Raw genomic sequence first — 15,041 nt, 5'->3', positions numbered from 1 at the left:
TGCTTTTGAATATGCTGTCTGGGTTGGTCATAACTTTCCTTCCAAGGAGTAAGCGTCTTTTGATTTTATGGCTGCAACCACCATCTGCAGTGATTTTCGAGCCCAAAAAAATAAAGTCTGGCACTGTTTCCACTATTTCCCCATCTATTTCCCATGAAGTGATGGGACCAGATGCCATGATCTTCGTTTTCTGAATGTTGAGCTTTAAGCCAACTTTTTCACCCTCCTCTTTCACTTTCATCAAGAGGCTTTTTAGTTCTTCTTCACTTTCTGCCATAAGGGTGGTGTCATCTGCATATCTGAGGTTATTGATATTTCTCCCGACAATCTTGATTCCAGCTTGTGCTTCTTCCAGCCCAGCGTTTCTCATGATCTACTCTGTATATAAGTTAAATAAGCAGGGTGACAATATACAGCCTTGACATACTCCTTTTCCTATTTGGAACCAGTCTGTTGTTCCATGTCCAGTTCTAACTGTTGCTTCCTGACCTGCATATAGGTTTCTCAAGAGGCAAGTCAGATGGTCTGGTATTCCCATCTCTTTCAGAATTTTCCACAGTTTATTGTGATCCACACAGTCAAAGGCTTTGGCATAGTCAATAAAACAGAAATAGATGTTTTTCTGGAACTCTCTTGCTTTTTCAATGATCCAGCGAATGTTGGCAATTTGATCTCTGGCTCCTCTGCCTATTCTAAAACCAGCTTGAACATCTGGAAGTTCACGGTTCATGTATTGCTGAAGCCTGGCTTGGAGAATTTTGAGCATTACTTTACTAGCGTGTGAGATGAGTGCAATTGTGCGGTAGTTTGAGCATTCTTTGGTGTTGCCTTTCTTTGGAGAATTTTGAGTATTACTTTACTAGCGTGTGAGATGAGTGCAATTGTGCGGTAGTTTGAGCATTCTTTGGTGTTGCCTTTCTTTGGAGAATTTTGAGTATTACTTTACTAGCGTGTGAGATGAGTGCAATTGTGCGGTAGTTTGAGCATTCTTTGGTGTTGCCTTTCTTTGGAGAATTTTGAGTATTACTTTACTAGCGTGTGAGATGAGTGCAATTGTGCGGTAGTTTGAGCATTCTTTGGCATTGCCTTTCTTTGGGACTGGAATGAAAACTGACCTTTTCCAGTCCTGTGGCCACTGCTGAGTTTTCCAAATTTGCTGGCATATTGAGTGCAGCACTTTCACAGCATCACCTTTCAGGATTTGGAATAGCTCAACTGGAATCCCATGAATGATTGTAACGGAAACGAAAACCAATAACGGGGGATGCCTCCCTGTCTCTTATTTTTCCTCTGTTTTCTCAGGTCCAGATCCCTTGACATGATAGCAAATGGCTACAAATGGTCCCTACCCTCAAATTTCACACCATGTCCAAGAGAGAAGTTCTGAGTCTCTTCCTTAAATTCAGTGTTTAAAACCCGAGTCAGAGCTCTGATGGTTTAGGTGCCCACCTTTGTGGTGGGGAGGTGGTTGTGAAGCAGAATATAATGAGAGCAGCCCCCAGCAGAACCATTTGGTTCTGCTAATCATTTGGTTAGTATGAGGAAGGAACAGGTTTATCAAAGAAAGAGAGTTTCCTCCCCAGAAAAGGAGAATTCTAGACAGATAAAAAGATGTCTATTACCTCAGGGCACAGGAGATAGTCACTTGGGCTGAAATGGTGTCAGCAGAAATGGCAAGAGTGTGCAGCTTCAGAATATATTTTTGGAGAAATTGCCCTGGTGATCCAAGAGGCTAAGACTCTGAACTCACCACCTAGATCCTACATGCCACAACTAAGAGTTTGCGTGACATACCTGAAGATCCCACGTGCCACAATGAAGATCGAGGATCCTATGTGCCACAACTAAGACCCGTTGGAGCCAAATGAATAAATAAAAGGAAATATTTATATATATATATATTTGGAGATTCAGTTAGAGAGGAAGATACTATCAATTCCTGGGTTCATTCATATTCTTCATGGAATTCTCCAAGCAAGAATACTGGAGTGGGTAGCCATTTCCCTTCTCCAGATCTTCCCGACTCAGGGATCAAACGCAGGTCTCCTGCATTGCAGGCAGGTTCTTTACCGTCTGAGCCAGCAGGGTAGCCCAACACTTTAGTGGAGAAGACTTAACAGTTTACAAGTAGCCAAACCAAAGAATATGAAATTATAGCTTACTTTAGTTGTTAAAAGAGAAACAAAAGTGTAAGGATGAAGAATGATGGGAAAAACCCACTTCTGTGTTGATGTTTTGTTTTTTTGTTTTTTTTTTTGACTGTGCCACGCAGCTTATGACATCTTAGTTTCCCAACCAGGGATCAAACCTGGGGCCTCATGAGCATGGAGTCCTAACCACTGAACCACCAAGGAATTCCCTGTGGTCACTTTTAAACTGAGGCCTGGAGCCAGTTGTAGGGAAAGTAGGAGAGGGTTCCAGCCATGCAGCTGAATCCCTAACATTTCTAACACATCCCCTTTAACAAGGAAGAGCAATAGTTTTAGGAACTTCTTTCCTTCCTCCCTAATTTCCAAGGATGGAACTGAATCACTAGGTCAATCAAAGTAAATTAGTCACTCTTAGCTTTGATTAGCTCAGGAATCCCTCCCTAAACCCCACATGGTATTCATCTGGTGACAGTTATTGGTTCAGGAGTTAGCATGTTCCCTAAATAGGTCTGATCAGAGTGAAGTGATCTGCTAGGTTTAGCAGAGCCCTCTGGGGTTCCCAAAGATGGAAGCCTTTCTGTTCCCCATTTCTTGTAGGCAAGACTCCAGCCTCCGTGTTTGGAACACTTGATAATTGAGGGAGGAGAAGCCAAGAAACCAGGAGATTGAGGGGCTTCCCTGGTGGCTCAGTGTTAAAAGAACCCACATGCCGATGCAGGAGACACAGGTTCAATCCCTGATCCAGGAAGATCCCACATGCCTCGGAGCAACTAGTTCACCACAACTATTGAGCCTGTGCTCCAGAGCCTGGGAGTTGCAACTATTGAGTCCACCTGCTGAAACTAGCCCCTAGAGCTGCCTCACTAGAGAAAAGCCCACCCAGTAATGAAGACCCAGCACAGTCAACAATAAATAAGATGTTTTTAAAAAGATTAGGAGATCAACCACCTGAGAGGATATTAAAGGCGTGCAAGCCCTGCTCACACCCTAATCTTGTCAGACCCCAACTTCTCTGGGGTGGAGATAGTTTTTCAAGAGAGAAGCCCAGTGCATCAATAAGGCTATCCTTTTCTGCTTCATCCAAAACTCTGTGTCCTGTTAAAGGGACTTATATAGTCAAGAAATACAAGAGAAGAAAAAAAAAAGATCTACAAAATCAACCCCAAAACTCTGTCTCCAAGATTTGTTTTTGTTGTTGTTGCTGTTTTTTAAGTCGCTCAGTCATGTGTGACTCTTTTGCAACCCCTTGTAGCCTGCCAGGCTCCTCTGCCCATAGGATTTCCCAGGCAAGATTACTGGAGTGGGTTGCCATTTCTTTCTCCAAAGGATCTTCCTGACCTAGCATCTCCTGCGTTGCAGAGGAATTTTTTTAACCACTGAACCATGAGGGAAACCCTGTCTCAAGGATCTGATTTGCCACCAGTGTACAGAGAGGCCTAGTTTTTGGTAACAAGACCAAAGGGAGGGACTTTTTTTCCACTGTGGAGCTCTTTCTCATTGACTTGAATAAGGATTCATTCACAGAGGCCTTAACTGCTTTTGGCTTCTTTGACTTTGAAGCACAATCCTTAAGTTGAAGCAAAGTGAGTGGCAGAAGGAAATTGGGTCCTTGATGATGCTCTTGGGCCACTGAATAAATCAACTGTAACATTTGTTCTCTCCCTGAGCTTCCTGCTATGAAAACCACTGTATTTGTTTTTTGAGTAAAGTGTCTTGAGTCAGATTTCTGTTACTTCCTCCAAATACTTTTTAAGCAATATACAAACAATAGAAATAGCATATGCCAAGGCCCTGAGATGGGGAAAAGCTTGAATAACTAAATTAATTGGAGGGATCACATAATGAAATGATCCAGTAAATTTATTGTAAAGTGCAACCAGTCCTCTCCATGCATACTAAACTTCTAGTTAGATTTTAGTGCCTTGGAGAGATGAGGATCAGCAAGCACTGAAGAAAAAACACTCAACATAAAAATAGGTCAAAGCAAAACAGAAACAGAAAGTAAGCTCTCAGAGGATTAAAAACAATTCCAGGAACAAAAAAAAAGGGGTGGGGGGAGGGGACTATAATTAGTATCCTTAGAAGTGAAGAGGATATTGAACAAAAACAGGGGAGCTAGGGGGAAAAAAAAAAATGAAGAGAATAAACAGCTCTTGGAAATTAAAAATATGAAGAAGAGTTGGAAGATAAAAGTTGAAGAAATAGTCCAGAAAAGTAGGCAAAAAAGCAGTCTGGTGAAGTTTAAAGATCCCTTCTAAAAAAAGGTTTAAAATACACCAATGGGGGACTTTCATGGTGATCCAGTGGTTAAGAATCCACCTGCCAATGGTGGGGACATGGGTTCAATACCTGCTCCAAGAAGATTCCACATGCTGTGGAGCAACTAAAGCTGTGCTCCGCAACTACTGAGCACCCTAGAGCCTGTGATCTGCAACAAGAAGAGCCATCCCAACCAGAAGCCCACGCACAACTAAAGAGAAGCCCCCACTCTTCACAACTAGAGGAAGCCCAAGGGCAGCAATGAAGATGCAGCACAGCCAAAAGTAAAATAAATATTTTAAAAAATACACCCAAGGTATCAGTACATCCATATTCATAGCAGCATTATTCACAATAGCCAAACAATAAGAAGCAACCCAGATGTCTATTGACAGATTAATGGTCATAGAAAATGTAGGATATACATACAATGGAATCATATTCAGCCTTAAAAAGGAAGGAAATCCTGACAGATGCTACAACATGGATGAGCCTCGAAGACAGTATGCAAAGTGAAATAAGCCAGTCACAAAAAGACAAATACTATATGACTGCACTTATGAGGTATCTAGAGTAGTCACATTCAGTGAAACAGGAAGGAGAAGGGACTTTCTGTTGGTGGGAACTGGGAGGAGGGGGAAATGAAGAGTTCTTGTTTAACAAGTACAGAGTTTCAGTTTTACAAGGTGAAAAGAGTTCTGAAGATTGGTTGCACAGCAACGTGCAAGCTCTGTACAACTAACACGGTGTGTGCGCTCAGTTGCTAAGTCATGTCCAACTCTTTGCAACCTCATGGACCGTATACCTTGCCAGGCTCCTCTGTCCATAGGATACTCCAGTCAAAAATACTGGAGTGGGTTGCCACTTCCTCCTCCAGGGGATCTTCCTGACCCAGGGATCAAACCTGTGTCTCCAGGGTCTCCTGTATTGACATGTAGTTTCTTTACCACTGAGCCACTTAGGAACCCCTACTACTAACACTACTGTACTATTAACACTACTGAGCTGTACATTTAAAAATGGGGAAGATGGTAAATTTTATTATGTGTATTTTGCCATAATTAAAATAAAAAATGAAGACTACATGGGATCATAAATGTTATAATTGATTATATTCATATATAGTTATCAAAATATTAACATGCTTCTGGTATAGTAACTGCATTTTTATCAATGCATAATATAAAAGATCGAGGCAATAAGAATTGTAATGGTAATAACAATTGTAATTATAAAGTGGTGATGAGCGCAAATGGGGTTTAGATATCACTCCAACAAATGTGATATGAAATGAAAATACTTCTCATTTCTCTTTGTGAGAACATCATTACTGCCAGTACAAGTGGTGTGTGCCTACATTCATAACTGAAAGAAATGTTACATTTTATTAGGGTTGCTGCTGCTGCTAAGTCACTTCAGTCGTGTCCGACTCTGTGTGACCCCAGAGACGGCAGCCCATCAGGCTCTCCAGTCCCTGGGATTCTCCAGGGAAGAACACTGGAGTGGGTTGCCATTTCCTTCTCCAATGCATGAAAGTGAAAAGTGAAAGTGAAGTCGCTCAGAGCGACCCCATGGACTGCAGCCTACCAGGCTCCTCTGTCCGTGGGATTTTCCAGGCAGGAGTACTGGAGTGGGGTGCCATTGCCTTAGTGAAAATAAAGGGTGTAATTGTCCCCTTTCCAAGTTCACAGAATTCCCAAGTTCTGTGGTCTGCAGACACAGTTTTAGAACCTCTGCTCTGTGACCCTGGGTAAGCGTCTCTAAACTTCAGTTTTCTTTTCAGTCCTTAGTATTGGGCACATTCCTAACTCACTCACCCTTCTAGGCAATTATTTCACACCCTTTTTCTCCCTCAACTCCTATTGCTTCATCCTCATACTCTTTCTCAGTTGCTTCCTGCTTCATAGAGAAGACGGAAGCAATCAGAAGAGCACTCCCCTAGACTTTCTCCACACCCACCAGTCCTTTTTGTTTATAATTTTATTTATTATTTTAATATTTGCCTGCACTGGGTCTTAGTTGCTTTGCACGGGCTTTCTCTAATTGCAGTGAGCAGGGGCTACTCTTCGTGGTGGTGCTTGGGCCTCTCATTGCAGTGGCTTCTCTTGTTGCAAGAGCACAGGCTCTAGGAACTTGAGCTTCAATAGTTGTAGCACACAGGCTCAGTAGTTGCCCCATGGGACATGAAATCTTCCCAGACCAGGGACTGAACCCATGTTCCCTGCATTGGCAGGCAGATGTTTATCCACTGTGCCACCAGAGAAATCCAGACCTCTACCCATCTTTTGTACCTGCACCTACCTTCTCTATCCATGTGGCCCTCTCCTATAGATGACCCATCCATGCTCCTTTGGAAAGCCAATCCTGAATAGATCCCACACCTCTATTCTACTCAAGAACCCCACTTCATCAACCCTCTTCTCTTTCCTACATCTTCAAAGTTTGGGGAATATTCCCCAAATAATTCCCACCAGCATAAAAATATGCACTTTCTCCCACCATAAACCTTTCTCTTGATCCTATTTCCCCTAACAATTGACTCCCTATTTCTTTGCTCTATATTTAGCAAAGCTTAAGTTCCTTATATCCTCTGTAAATGCCTTATCTACCATTCTCTTTAAACCTTCTCCAATCAGGCTTTCACCTTACCACTTCACCAGAACTGCTCTTATGAAGGTTACCAATGAATCCACATTGTTAAACCCAGTGATCAATTCTTTGTTTCTTCTGTAATGGTTGAAATATAATTCACATATCATACAGTTAACCCATTTGAAGTGTACGTGCAATTTTATGGGTTTTAGTATAATCCACAGATGTGTGCACCCACCGCTACTGTCAGTTTTAAAATATTTTCATCACAATGGTCATTTCTTAATCTTCATTTTACTTGGCCTGTCTGTAGCATTCTAAAAAATTTATTTCTTATTTATTTGGCCACACCAGGTCTTAGTTGTAGCACTTGGGATCTTTAGTTATGGCATGTAGGATCTAGTTCCCTGGCCAGGGATCAACCTGGGGCCCCTTGCACTGGGAATTCGGAGTCTTAGCCACTGGACCACCAGGGAAGTCCCTATCTATGGAATTTGACACAGTTCTCTTTTCTTTGAAACATGGTTTTCCCTTGGCTTTCAGAACATCACACTCTCTTTTCCCTCCTTTCTCCCTGCCTTTCTATCGCCTTTACTTTTCTTCCCCCTGACTTATTTCTAGAGATTGGAGTACCCTAGGGTGTTGTCCTTTAGTCTCATCTGTCTTCTTGGATGAGTAATCCTGTCCTATGGTTTTAAATATTAGGTTGGTGAAAATGTAATTGTGGTTTTCAATTGTGAATTTTAAATCATTGTAACTAGGCTCCAAACACATCTTTATTAATCAAAATAGGAACCATTACAATCAACACATTTTTGCCAATGAAAAATAAGTTGGTTTATCCCTGTAGCATAAAGATATGTGCTTCAGGATTTGAGGAACTTTAGGAAAGCATTTTCTGCCTCCTTGCTGGTTGTGGAAGCATTTTCCCTGCAAAAAAGTTGTGGTAGTTGTCAGTTGAATATGGCGGATGAGGCAAAACTTTGAACCTCAATTTGTTCAGCTTTGGAAGCGTGTGAGCCATGTGGTCCAGCATTGCTGTGGAGGAGAACTGGGCCCTTTCTGTTGACCAATGCCAGCTGCAGTGTGTGGCAGTTTTTGGTGCATCTCATCGATTTGCTGAACATACTTTACAGATGTAAGTTTTGCTGGGATTCAGAAAGCTCTAGTGAATCAGGCTGGCAGCAGACCACTAAACAATGACCATGACCTTTTTTTGGTGCCAGTTTGGCTTTGGGAAGTGCTTTGGAGCTGCTTCTAGGTCCGACCACTGAGTTGGCCATTGCCAGTTGTTGTTTGTCGTATACAATCCATTTTTCGTTGCACATCACAAGCCGATCAAGAAATGGTTCGTTGTTGTTGAATAGAATAAGAGAAGATGACACTTCAAAATGATGATTTTTTAATTTTCTGTCAGCTCATGAGGCACACACTTATCGAGCTTTTTCACCTTTCCAGTTTGTTTCAAATGCCAAATGACTGTAGAATGGTCGACAGTGAGTTCTTGAGCGACCTCTCGTGTAGTTGTAAGAGGATCAGCTTCAGTGAGTCTCTCAATTGGTGGTTCCAATGTCAAATGGTGAAGTTCAACAATGCAAAACTGCAATTACTTTTACACCAACCTAACTACCTCATGCGAAGAGTTGACTCATTGGAAAAGACTTCGATGCTGGGAGGGATCGGGGGCAGGAGGAGAAGGGGACGACAGAGGATGAGATGGCTGGATAGCATCACTGACTCGATGGACGCTAGTCTGAGTGAACTCCAGGAGTTGGTGATGGACAGGGAGGCCTGGTGTGCTGCGATTCATGGGGTCGCAAAGAGTCGGACACGACTGAGCAACTGAACTGAACTGAACTGAATAGCATTTATCTGTTTAATGCTACCAAGTTTACATTTCTAGCCCAGTCATTCCTCACCATCTCCAAACTTATCTATACAACTTCATGCTCCACACCCCCATGTGGATTCTAACAAACTCAAAGTGTTTAGAACTAACCCTATTCCACCAGCAATGTTTCCTACCTCAGTTGATGACAATTTCATCCTTCTAGTTGTTCTAGCCAAAAATCCCCGTTATTCTTGATGCCATTTCTCTATCACATGCATCACATTCAATCCTTCAGGGAATCCTGTCGGCTCTACCCTCAATATGTCCAGAACCCTATCCCTTCTCCCACCTCTGGTCCTGGTGCAATTTGCCACCATCTCTAGCTTGGATTACTGCAATAGTCTCCTAACAGGTCATACTGCTTTTGTCCTTGTCCCCTACAGTCTATTCTTAACAGCAGCCACAGTGAGCCTTTAAAAATAGAAGTGACTTCATGTGATTCCTCTGCTCAAAACCCTACTTTGACTCCTCATTTCACTCCAAGTAAAAGCCAAAGTCCTTACAGTGGCCCACAAGGACCTACCCCTGCTTCTTACCTTCCTGACTTCATCTCTCGCTACTGTCTTCCTCAGTTACCTTGTTCCTGTTACACTGGCCTCGGCTATTCCTCACAGTATCCACGCATACTCCTGACTTACAGAGTTTGCACAGGCTAGTTAGTTCCTATGCCTAGAAAACAGTTCCTCCAACTGTGTAGCTTGGCCAGTCCCCTCACTTCCTTTAAGACATTGCTCCCACTAGAAAAAAAGGTGCCTGTGTGGGGAGTGAATTCCTTAGTGATCCAGTGGTTAGGACTCAGTGGTTTCACTGCTGAGGGAGGGCCTGGGTTCAAAACCTGGTTGCGGAACTAAGATTCTGCAAGCCACGCAGCATGGCCATTAAAAAAAAAAAAAAAAAGACATTGCTCAAATTTCCTTTTCTCTAGAAGGCCTTCTTGAATCATCTTACTTAATATACAGTCAGCCCTCTCTACCCTCCTCTTCTTCCTCCTCCATTTCTAAACCTTCTACCTTTTACCTTGCTCTCTCTCTTTCTCTTTTCTTTTTTTTTTTTACTGTAGCTCTTATTACCTTTTAACATATACTATATTTTTGTTTTGTTTTTACTTAAAAATTAAAAAAAATTTTTTATTTATCTTTTTTTCTAATATTCACCTTATTTCTTATGTTTATTTCTTTGATGCATATCTAGTGTCTCCTTCCCTTCTAGGATATAAGCTCTCCCCAAACAAGAATCTGTTCATTGATGTATCCCAAGGATCTAGTACAGCATCAGGGACAGAGTAAGTGCTCAGTAAATATTTGTTGAATGAATAAATGAAAAATGTGGATAATGATACTCACTCTAAAAAGTTACTGTAGGGATTAAGTAACATCCAGAGATCCTGACACACTGTTAGATCCCCACCTCCCTTCTCTCTTCCTCAAATGTCTTCCCTAGTTGCCTCTTACGGCATTGCTTCTTCTCTCCTCTTTGGACATTTTAACCATTATAATCACTCCTTTGAGTTTAAATCCAGGAAAATCCAACAAAAGGTCACAGATATCATCTGAGAATCTAAAGGACCCTGGGAAACCAGCTCTACCCACTGCCACAACTGTTTATCAAATTAGGAAATTGTTACCCAGAGAAGCAGACAGCCTGAGGAGAGGGCTAGGTCAATGTTTTGTTGTTGAAGTTAGATTTAAAAATCAACTTTAGGAGTTCCCTGGTAGTCACCACTCTGAGCTTTCACTTAAAAAAAAACAAAAAGAAAGAAACTTTATTGAGGTATATTTACTGACATTAAAATAGATACATTTTAAGTGTACAATTTGATGAGTTTTCACAAATGTAAGGGCATTAAAGTCATCAGGGATTTAGCAGAGGTATCCTGGCCAGGAAAGAGAACACCACCAGGGCTTTTGGGAAACAGGGCCAAGTGGAAACATAAAGGGCCGACAGGAGATTATTGGTCCTGAGGTTTCACTGAAGCAGGATCTGCACCTCTGGGATGTCTGGCAACTTCGCGGCACCTCTTGGTCCTCCCGAGGGAGTGAGCCAGCTCTCTTTCACAGCAGTCTCCACCAATCTCCCATGTACAGACCACGAGGAGAGACCTGGGACTGAGTTCTGTCTCTTGCCTGTCTTGCGACTCCCCTGCCATCAACCACTGCCCGCATCTCTGCGGATCCATGGGGAGCGCTCCAGCTTGAGAAGTCAAGCTTCTCTCCTGCCGCCACACCCACCTGGCCCGATTTCCTCTTCATTCTTAGTTAGAAGCCGGTTTCGGGTCAGCAGCAGTACCGCTGGCTGGGAAAAGCCAAAGGGCTACGCCAGGTGCTGGCCTCGGGAATCGCCCCTCGGGTCTGCCCTCCTCCGGTTCCTTGGGGCTCTTGGCGTGATGAGCTGGCCCCGCCCAGCAACCAGTAGCTATCTCTCGCCCTTCTGCACCTAAAACCCTCTAGGGGGTTGCAGGTTCAGCTTCACTTAGAGACCGCAGCTCTTGAGTTCAGGTTAGGTAGAAAAACTCAGGCAGGAATTGGGACTCGGGTGAGGCGTCTGAAGCTGGCCGCAGACTTTCTCTCCGGAACTGGGAGAGCCTCTTCCGAAAGCCCTAAGAGCTGCCCGCCCATGCAAGAAAAAACCGCTGGGGTTGGTGCTGCGAACATCTGGGGAAGAGCGAGGTGCCGCCCCCGGCGACTGGGAAATCCCTGGGGTGGCGCCGGCTGTGGGTGGGGCCGGGGTGGGGTCCCGGCGGAGGGCGGGGCCTACCTGGGCGCCAGGGTGTGCCAGCCTAGCCCTGCACAGCCGAGGTGGTAGTGGCCCGGGTCGGTGGCTCGCGCTCTACCTGCCCCTGAACCTCGCAGCTATGGAGGGACCCCAGGAGCTTCTGAGTGGGAAGCTCCAGCTCTGCTTCACCCCGGCTGCCCGGACCAGCCTCCTACTGCTCAGGCTCAACGACGCAGCGCTGCGAGCGCTGCAAGAGTGTCATCAGCAACAGGTAGGGCTGGCCCGGGCCCCATCCTCTCTATCCCCTGCCTGTCCGGAGGTCGGGTCTCAGTCGGCGACCCTGGCGAAGGAACCTGGGGGTGGAGAGCAGCATCCTCGGGCTCTGGCCTCCCCAACTCTCCAAGTGAAGCCCGCTAGGCAAGTCCCCCCACCCCGGGCTCCCGACGCCGGATCCTGGGGACGCCGTTTCTGCTGCTCTTGGCTCAAGTCTGTGCTCTGCCCGCAGGTTCGGCCAGTGATTGCTTTCCAAGGCAACCGAGGGGTAAGCGCGGGTCTGGGGTGTGTGGAGGTGAAGTGCAGGGAGAACAGACATGGGCTTCACGAAGGGATCGTCAGGGCGGGAGGCTGAGAGCAGTCACGGTCTGATGAAGTTTCGAGAACTGAACCCAAAATGGGGGAAATCGGGGCTACTGGGGTTGGTCCCAAGAGGCTGCAGTTGAAGAGACTGCGGCGACTTAACCTCCTGAGGAACTCAGGCCCAGCTGCACCTCGTGTGCTAACGAGCCCCATGGGACCCATCTTCAGTCTTCGGCTGGCTCAGGGAGGAACAGCACTGGTTGGGAGGAGGAACTGACTTTCATGGGGTTTACTGTCTCCTTTCACCCACAGTACCTGAGGCTCCCAGGTCCCCACTGGTCCTGCCTCTTTTCCTTCATAGTGTCTCAGTGTGGCCAGGAGGGCCCTGGTGGTCCAGGCTTGGACCTTGTGTGCCAGCGCCTAGGCAGGTAAGGAAAATGGGTAGCAGGTAAGAATTTGTGGTAGGTCAGGGAAGGGGATGTCCACAGTTTCTTAAAAGTTCTCCACCCTCCTGTTTTATGTGTTGGTTTTTTTTAACCACCTTTTCCCAGGTCTGGTCCTAACCGCCTCCACTGCCTGGGTCCACTCAGGGGGCGCCTCACGATTTGGGCAGCTATGGATTCTATCCCAGCTCCATCTGCAGTTCAGAGACACAACCGGACTGAAGATGCCAGGGATCGTAAGAGCTGGCAGAATGTGGGAGACTATCTTGAAGGAGACACAATTTCACAGTCACAGATGGCACTAGAAGAGGTGAGGCCAGAAAGTGCAGGGAGTTAGGATAAAGTGGGGCAAAGCCTGAAGCCATGTGCCCCTGCCACTTTCCCTGCCAGGTGCCAGACCCACTGGCAAGAAGCCAAGGACAGTCACTCCCAGGATCCTCGAGGGAACACGTGGCGCAGTGGGAAGTGAGGTACTTGGGGCAGGGTGGGACTAACCCAGGACGCTCCAGAATTCTCTAATCGCCACTCTAACTGCTGTGATAAGAGATGGAGCCCTACTTTCTACCCTGGGCTTGATCTCTCCTATTCCCTCTCCTAGGAACCAGACCCTTCTTCCAAACAGAGATCCTGATCAGGCACTGCCTCCCTCTGCTAGCCAGAAACATGTGGACAAGGTAAGTTGTAATAGCAAGGGTTTTTCTAAAAGAGTTGTGTCCAATGACGCTAACATTTTAAAACTGAGAGCTTATCATTTTCATGCTCCCAGAGCTCATTATATGGAAGTAAGTTTTGAGAGAAGGGCAGAATAGGGGGCTTCTGGATTACTGTTTATGTCCCTGAGATATGTTCCCAACAGAAACGTTCAGCACCTGCAGCTATGGTAGAATTAAAACAAAAGAGGCTCAGAACTCTAGCTCCAAGTCCCCTACAAGGACTGCCCAGTCAGGACTTACAGGAGGAAGATTGGGAGCAAGAAGATAAAGATGAAGACATGGGTCCCAGGCTGGAACACAGTCCCTCAGTTCAAGCAGGTGAGTTAAAGACAGGGTGAAACTGCCATAGTGGGGAGGGAAAAAAAAAAAAAAGCGTTATCATCACCTTCATGTCTTGTTTCCTTTCTAGATTCTGAATCCCCAAGCCCTGAAGAAGTACCAGATTACCTCCTGTGAGTCCCTTGCCATTTCCAATTTTATCAAGCCTTGTGCATTCCTGGGAGCTGGAAGCTTTGGGGGTCAATGATACTGATAGTGACAACACTCTGCTCCTGGCAGGCAATACAGGGCCATCCACAGTGCAGAACAGCAACATGCCTATGAGCAGGACTTTGAGACAGATTATGCCGAATACCGCATCCTACATGCTCGTGTTGGGGCTGCAAGCCAAAGGTTCATAGAGCTGGCAGCTGAGATGAACAATGTTCAGCGAGGAACTCCAGAACACAAGGTAAGGACTGGATGAACCCAGGCTGGCTTTCAAGTTCTGCTGGCCATAAACTCCCTGCTAATTGCCCATAAGTGTGTTTGTTCAATGACCAAAGTGAGAAGCAAGTCTGTTTTGAGAGAAAAATTAGTCTGCCTAATTTGGTATAATGAGAAGTTACTTTAGTCCCTAAGAGAGCTGGAGATTTTTTTCTCTAAACTTAGTGCTAACATTTTCTGTTTCAGGTGCTGGAAGAAAAGATAGTCCAGGAATATAAAAAGTTCAGGAAGGTAAGACTGGGCCTGGGAATGGTAGCAAGAAGGCAGAACTGACTTTTTTTTTTTGACATGGGTGCTTTTTCTCTGCAGCGGTACCCAGGTTACAGGGAAGAGAAGCGCCGCTGTGAGTACTTGCATCAGAAACTGTCCCACATCAAAGGTCTCATCTTGGAGTTTGAGGAAAAGAACAGGGGCAGCTGAAGCTGACACATGGCTCTTTACCCTACTGTGATATGAAAGAAAAAAGCAGCTATTAACTGAGAGGACAGTTGTCTGCTCTTCGTCTTGCTGAGTCCAAAATGGCAAGTAGGAGAGCTGCTCTAGGTTCTTGAGGTTTGGTTCTCATTATTACCATATTTAAATTTTTAGGGCATGGGCACAGTGCCAAGACTCCACAGCTGTGCCAGGAGTTATCCCGTAACTGAAAACTAGGCAAAGTAGCAGAGGCTTGGCTTCTCCACCTTTAGTTCAGCCAAGTCTTTTTCAAATCCTGAGAAATGACACCATTTCCAAGATATCTTGAGAACATTAGAATTTACCTGGTAGCTTCCCTGAAAAAAACTTTGGTAACAAAACTAAAGGAACTTGTAATACAACAGGACATAATGGGAAAGGGCTTAGGTGTTACCCATGTACTAGAAGTTAATTCTTTTACAAACATGGCTAAAAAAATTAAAACTGATTGCTTCTATGTCAAAGTTTTATGTTTTCCTTAAATCCT

At 44.9% G+C, this 15,041-nt stretch overlaps 1 protein-coding gene across 2 annotated transcripts; it reads left to right on the top strand.

Annotated features, from left to right (window-relative positions):
• Positions 1 to 3,961: 3,961 nt before the first annotated feature.
• On the top strand, positions 3,962 to 15,011 carry ELL3 (elongation factor for RNA polymerase II 3). 2 transcript variants are annotated; one of them, XM_027957322.3, is made up of 11 exons: positions 3,962 to 11,875; positions 12,110 to 12,145; positions 12,493 to 12,608; positions 12,732 to 12,933; positions 13,014 to 13,093; positions 13,222 to 13,297; positions 13,480 to 13,654; positions 13,746 to 13,788; positions 13,895 to 14,066; positions 14,288 to 14,332; positions 14,411 to 15,011. In XM_027957322.3, the coding sequence occupies exons 1-11, from the start codon at positions 11,744 to 11,746 to the stop codon at positions 14,519 to 14,521; spliced, it is 1,188 nt and encodes a 395-aa protein (XP_027813123.2). In that variant the 5' UTR covers positions 3,962 to 11,743; the 3' UTR covers positions 14,522 to 15,011. The 2 variants fall into 2 exon arrangements, with proteins under 2 accessions (XP_027813123.2, XP_027813122.2); XM_027957321.3 differs by having other exon boundaries at positions 3,962 to 12,145.
• Positions 15,012 to 15,041: the final 30 nt, after the last annotated feature.

This window comes from Ovis aries, chromosome 18 (assembly GCF_016772045.2).
Source record: "Ovis aries strain OAR_USU_Benz2616 breed Rambouillet chromosome 18, ARS-UI_Ramb_v3.0, whole genome shotgun sequence".
NCBI lineage: Eukaryota > Metazoa > Chordata > Mammalia > Artiodactyla > Bovidae > Ovis > Ovis aries.
This window is presented reverse-complemented; position numbering and strand designations above follow the sequence as displayed.

Coding starts and splice junctions, on each gene's coding strand:
- ELL3 (XM_027957321.3), top strand. CDS start 11,744: ATGGAGGGACCCCAGGAGCTTCTGAGTGGGAAGCTCCAGCTCTGCTTC. Junction 12,146..12,492: donor CTTTCCAAGGCAACCGAGGG/GTAAGCGCGGGT, acceptor TTTCACCCACAG/TACCTGAGGCTCCCAGGTCC. Junction 13,094..13,221: donor GTGGCGCAGTGGGAAGTGAG/GTACTTGGGGCA, acceptor TCCCTCTCCTAG/GAACCAGACCCTTCTTCCAA.